This window comes from Sinocyclocheilus rhinocerous, unplaced genomic scaffold (assembly GCF_001515625.1).
Source record: "Sinocyclocheilus rhinocerous isolate Xijiao unplaced genomic scaffold, SAMN03320098_v1.1 scaffold792, whole genome shotgun sequence".
In the NCBI taxonomy this organism is placed as follows: domain Eukaryota; kingdom Metazoa; phylum Chordata; class Actinopteri; order Cypriniformes; family Cyprinidae; genus Sinocyclocheilus; species Sinocyclocheilus rhinocerous.
In genome coordinates this window covers 416,641-421,979 of record NW_015626872.1, presented here as the reverse complement: position 1 = coordinate 421,979, position 5,339 = coordinate 416,641, and the positions used below count along the sequence as shown (strand labels likewise).

Genomic DNA, 5,339 nt, shown 5'->3' with positions numbered 1-5,339 from the left:
AGCTCTCCACAGCATCACATCACGTCACATCTGCATCACATTAAAGGCTACGAATTTGCATAACTGTTACCTACGGTACACTGACCACTGACCAGTGCTCTTTGTTTTGTTCCTCTGTTTCTTTCAGGTTTGAAGTCTCCCTTTGTTCCTCTTCTGTCCCTGTCCATCTCAGAGCTTGTTTCACGCTTTCTAAAAAAAAAAAAAAAAAAGTGATTTATTAAGAGCTATTTTAATGTTTATGATGCATCAAAAGCCTTCAGATCAAGAAATGCAAAAAATAAATAAATAAATAAAAATCATTGACGCTCACGGAACATTCTAGTAATTAGGCCGCTTTGTCAGTGTAAGTACTTAACTACAAATAGGCATGGTACAAATAAAACACATTGCTGTAAATTTCTGGTTATTTCCTAATATTTCTGAACATATAAGAATGTGGAGTTTTGCAAGTTGTTCGTAAATGTGCACAAAATGAGCTGCAGATGCATTTTCAAGCACATTTTCACAATTATTTATTTATTTATTTGTGCAGGTAGTAATTGTGTCAGATAGGTTTATCTATTCAGTCTGTGCAATTTAATTTAATTGACAAATTGATCTAGGACATTTTTTTTTGAATGCATTTTAAAGCTAATAATTTATTTTGTACTAAAAAAATAAAAGAAATACAAATTTAATTTATTCATTTAAATTACATTTATACATTTCGATAAATACACTGACAATCACCTGTGAGAAGGTTTGTCTCTGTCACCATAGCAACAGCAGGTCGGTACATGTAAACACTGGTTGCTATGGAGACAGCTGTTTAAAGGAAATCAGTAGTCTGGTCAGTTACAAACACATCGGCAAAATGGAGAACGAGTCGCAAAAAGTTGACCAAAGATTTGAGTTCTTAGAGAAGTGCGTGTCGAAAGCGTTTAATGTGAAGTCTGACCGCTGGCAGAAATGTGTCGCCACAGAGGAGCAGCGGCAGCTCATTCAGGACTTTCTGGATAAATCTGAACACAAGACTCTGGTTATATCTTTAAACTCCTCCGGACAGCTGATCCCTGCTCTCGGACTCTCGGGAACCGGGAAGTACAAGTCGGTTTATTTCGTTAAGCGGTGTAAAACCGCACTGTCCTCTGATAAAATGAAAACACAGTTGTTTTGTGGAGACGTGTGCCACTCTCCTCTGGAGCAGTTCTCAGTGCTGGTGGAAAAGGTGAGTCGATGGCCGATTCGCCAATGAGTCATTCTTTTGAACTGGTTCTTTTAAACGAATCATTTAGATTCGCAATAAAGTTTAGTGACGTGAGGCTACTTGCTAAAGACTTAAACTGTTAAAGTATTAACTTAGAAACATACTAGAGAGCATTAGTAGCTACCAAAATACAGTATCTGACACTAGTTTACTACAAACTGCAGCGCTATTAGGATACAACGTGTATCTTGAGTTGACATCGTCTCTCTCTCTCTCTCTCTCTCTCTCTCTTAATTAATTCGATTTTAAGTGACATCTGTGTTATTAATTTATATTTTATTTACCGTGACAATATTTCAGCAGTCCTCTATTTGTGTTATTATCTATAGAGTCAGGAGTAGTGATGTCCGTTTCGCCAACGAATCATTCATTTGAGTCGGTTCTTTTGAAAGAATCGGTCAAACCAGTACACAAAGCTGTCTGAAAGAATCGGTTCACGTCTTAGTTCGCACCATTCCAGGAGAGTTTCTGAGTTCATTCACACTTAGAGAGGATGGATGAAGCGCTGTTTACATTCAATCGACTGAAACCAAATATGCAAATATATTTTCCATGAATAGGGTCTTCATTAAGTTCAATATATTTCACACAGGTAATGTTTTAATGTTCTGTTTTAAATTATTATTATTTTTTAAATCGTATAATATTATCAAGTTATAAACAAATGCCCATGTCTCTTTTCCCATACATATAATGGATGTTGTCTAATGGAAGAAAGTGTACTTGATTGTAGTTTCAAATTTTAAGTTTCAATTGTAACACAGATTATAACACTGTTAGAAATTATTTTCTCTTCCACAGCTCATTTAAAGATTCAGTTATTCACTGTCAGATTTGTTTTTTTTTTTGCTACAGATTTGTTTTGTTCAGGTATTTTGCACTGTCCTCATAGTTTTGTTATTGAAGCCACGGATTCACTAAATGCAGAACTGTCATGAGGAAATTCTGTCGGCTATGCCTGTAAATTTGACAATCTTTATATGACAAGACGTCGAGCAGTGTGCAAAAGCACGTTACAGCACACAAATTGTCCTTATGTGATCATTAAGAGACATGTCATCTTTAGTTCAGAAACTCATTCTCATTCACCATTGTTCAGGGCTTACACAAACAGGACAGGCAGTCTGAGGCCAGCAAAACATCACAGCAGTTTCTAAGCAATGACCATTGACCTGCCTGTCACTATAGCAGTAGCAGGTCGATTCATGTAAACACTGGGTTATTATGGAGACAATGAGTTAATGTAATCACCTTATGGTGTAATTATATACTTGACACCACAAACGTTGTATTAAAGGGTTGGAGAAGTGTATGATTTCAGGACCTTTTATTGTGTTCATGTGTTTCTCTGACAGAAAGTCATTTTGGATGAAAGTCTCCACAAGAATTACAGTTTAGTAAATTAGGGAATTGTCCAAATATCACAGCATTTTCTACTTTCATCTTTCCCATGTGTTGAGGTTGTGGAACCGGTGTTGTCCAATGCGAGGAACCACCGGGACTTTCCTCATGTGGTTTCTCAGGACCTCATGCGACACATCCACGTGCTCAAAAACAACGTGTTTGTTATTGCTGGACAAGTCAAAGGCAAAACACACCTTCCCGTGCCTCCAGGATTCGAGCAGTTTGAGCCAGTCGCTCATGAGGGAGAAAAGAGGTGGGTTCATGGAGCCACTACATTTTAATAAACGTCTTTTTGTCTTAATTCATGTGCTGTGCTGAATATTCTTTATAATTCCAATTTGGTTTTCCACTTTAAAAATGACCGGCCTTTTAAAAATTGCTTGTAAATCGTACTTTTACATTAAATGTTCCCTTCTGGTGGAATGCTCTGCCCAACTCAATCCGAGCAGCTGAGTCCTTAGCCATCTTCAAGAATCGGCTAAAAACACATCTCTTCCATCTTTATTTGACCCTCTCTATTCTAATTCTATTCTTAAAAAAAAAAAAAAACTAGCCCCTTTTAGACTTGCACTTTATTCATTTACTAACTGCTTATTTATTTATTTATTTTTTTTAAACTAACACTAGCTTGCTCTATTCTTTTTCTATTCTATGTTTTCTTTTTATTTATTATATAATAAAAAAAAAGTGCTATGTGCTATGCTGCGTTAGGCTAACTGAGACTTGTTATAGCACTTGCATATTGCTCTTTTGTTGATTTTGATTGCTAAATGACTAAATGTAAATGTAAATCTCTCATTATGCTATAATATCACCAAATCTTGGATTCAATCTTTTTGTCAACTCATTTTCTTTCAGTTAGCACAGGTTTTGTTACTTTCTGGAGCTGATTGATCATGGGTCTTATTGATCTGAGCTTGTGCACATCAGTTTTTGAGCCAAAATTACAGTATATGCTAAAATATATTATATTAGTTGGTTCTAAAAAGAAACACAAAACCTGTGCTAATTGAAATACAGCAAGCTGACAAAAAGAACCCAATATTTGGTGAAATTTATATATAAATTTCATCATTTTAGACCAGAACTCCACAAGTTTAAATACCCCCCAAAAAAAATCCCCAAAACGTTCCAAAATTATCTTTGATTTGGAAAGCTGTGTGTGAGCAAAGTCAGAAAATTTGAGTTCAATGCAAAAACATTAACTAGCATTTACAGGATCAAAATGACCAGAACACCACATGAGGGTTAGTTATTTGATTTGCATTGAACATTGATTTGATGTTTGCAGTGTGCATCTTGTGGATAAACGACTCATTCATTCGATGGAGACTGTTGTGATCGATTGGAGTCATCAGGTCTATAAGGTCCTGAAGAAGGACTCATCAGAGCCATTACTTGAGGGCAAAAACCCCACTCCACATGCAGAGATTAAGTTCTGGAAAAACAGGTTAGTCCTGGGAATTCAGTCACTCAGATGTTGCCTGGAAAGCTCCTTCAGTCTTGTTTGTCCACGTTATGTTATGTTGTAGGCTTGCTGATCTTCAGGGAATTCATAACCAGTTCCAGTCCCCTCGAGTTCTGATGCTGGCTGAGCTCCTGGCTGCCGTCGACAGCAGTTATTATCCTGCCTTTGCAAAAATGCTCCGGGACGTTTCAGAAGGTATAACGTCAGCTTCTGCCATCAAATATGCAATGCATTAATTGTGTGAAAGCTTTGAATCTTAATTGGATTTGTGATGTGTTTATTAAGCTCGAAATGAGACGAGGGATATCAATACCTTCCTCAAGCCAATAGAGAGACTTGTAGAAGATGTGGAGAACGCAGACTTCAGCGAGGTGAAGGGAAAGATCGCTCCTCTCATGCATACAGTGTGTCTCATATGGGCAAACTCCAAATACTACAACAGCCCAGCCCGAATCATAGTGCTTCTACAGGAGATCTGCAACCTCCTCATCCAGCAGGTAAAGGGTCGGACACACTACTTTCTATATTCCACTGACTTCCATTCATAGTTTTCAGTCAAACATCTATAGAACTGCAGCGCAAGCCTGTCAATTTTCCACCCATCTAACATCTAAAACAGGGATGGGCAACCTTGATAGTGACGAGGGCCAGCGTTTTTTCTCCTTTATACCAAGGGGCCAGATTACTAATCCACGTTGTTTTTTACCTCTGATGCACTGCAATGTCTGAACTGTCTGAACTGTCCCGAGCTCGTCCTCGACAGCCGGCGCACGACGCGTCTTCTTCCTCTTCTTGCTTTACGGCGGATCGCAGACTTATAAGTGCATTACCGCCACCTATCTCTCAAATGGACCATTGACACTCCTAATTGAGATTGTAGATAGAGTGTCAATGGTCCATTTGAGAGATAGGTGTATATAGACTTATAGATACTTCTTATAAGTCTGCGATCCGCCGTAAAGCAAGAAGAAGAAGAAGAAGACGCGCCGCGCACCGGCTGTTGAGGACGCGCTCAGGATATAGGACAGTTCAGACAGTTCAAACATTGCAGTGCATCAGAGGTAAAAAAATTATATAAATACTGTTCAGTTTCTTGCACAGACCGATCGTTTCGTGTCTTTGCACATCAATGTATCGTCACGAGCCACAGGGTTTAATTTGGTTTTGTTTGTGTGTTTTTTTTTACTCTCAAAGCCGTGATTCCCATTCACTTCCATTATA

General features: G+C 38.0%; 1 protein-coding gene across 1 annotated transcript in view; it reads left to right on the top strand.

The window, feature by feature from the left end:
- Positions 1-853: 853 nt before the first annotated feature.
- dnah9 (dynein, axonemal, heavy chain 9) overlaps positions 854-5,339 on the top strand; it is a 113,772-nt gene continuing 109,286 nt past the window's right edge. The window contains exons 1-5 of the mRNA XM_016527147.1: positions 854-1,207; positions 2,707-2,903; positions 3,942-4,100; positions 4,183-4,313; positions 4,404-4,615. Coding sequence (XP_016382633.1) covers positions 854-1,207; positions 2,707-2,903; positions 3,942-4,100; positions 4,183-4,313; positions 4,404-4,615 — 1,053 coding nt within the window. The remainder of the gene's footprint in view (positions 1,208-2,706; positions 2,904-3,941; positions 4,101-4,182; positions 4,314-4,403; positions 4,616-5,339) is intronic.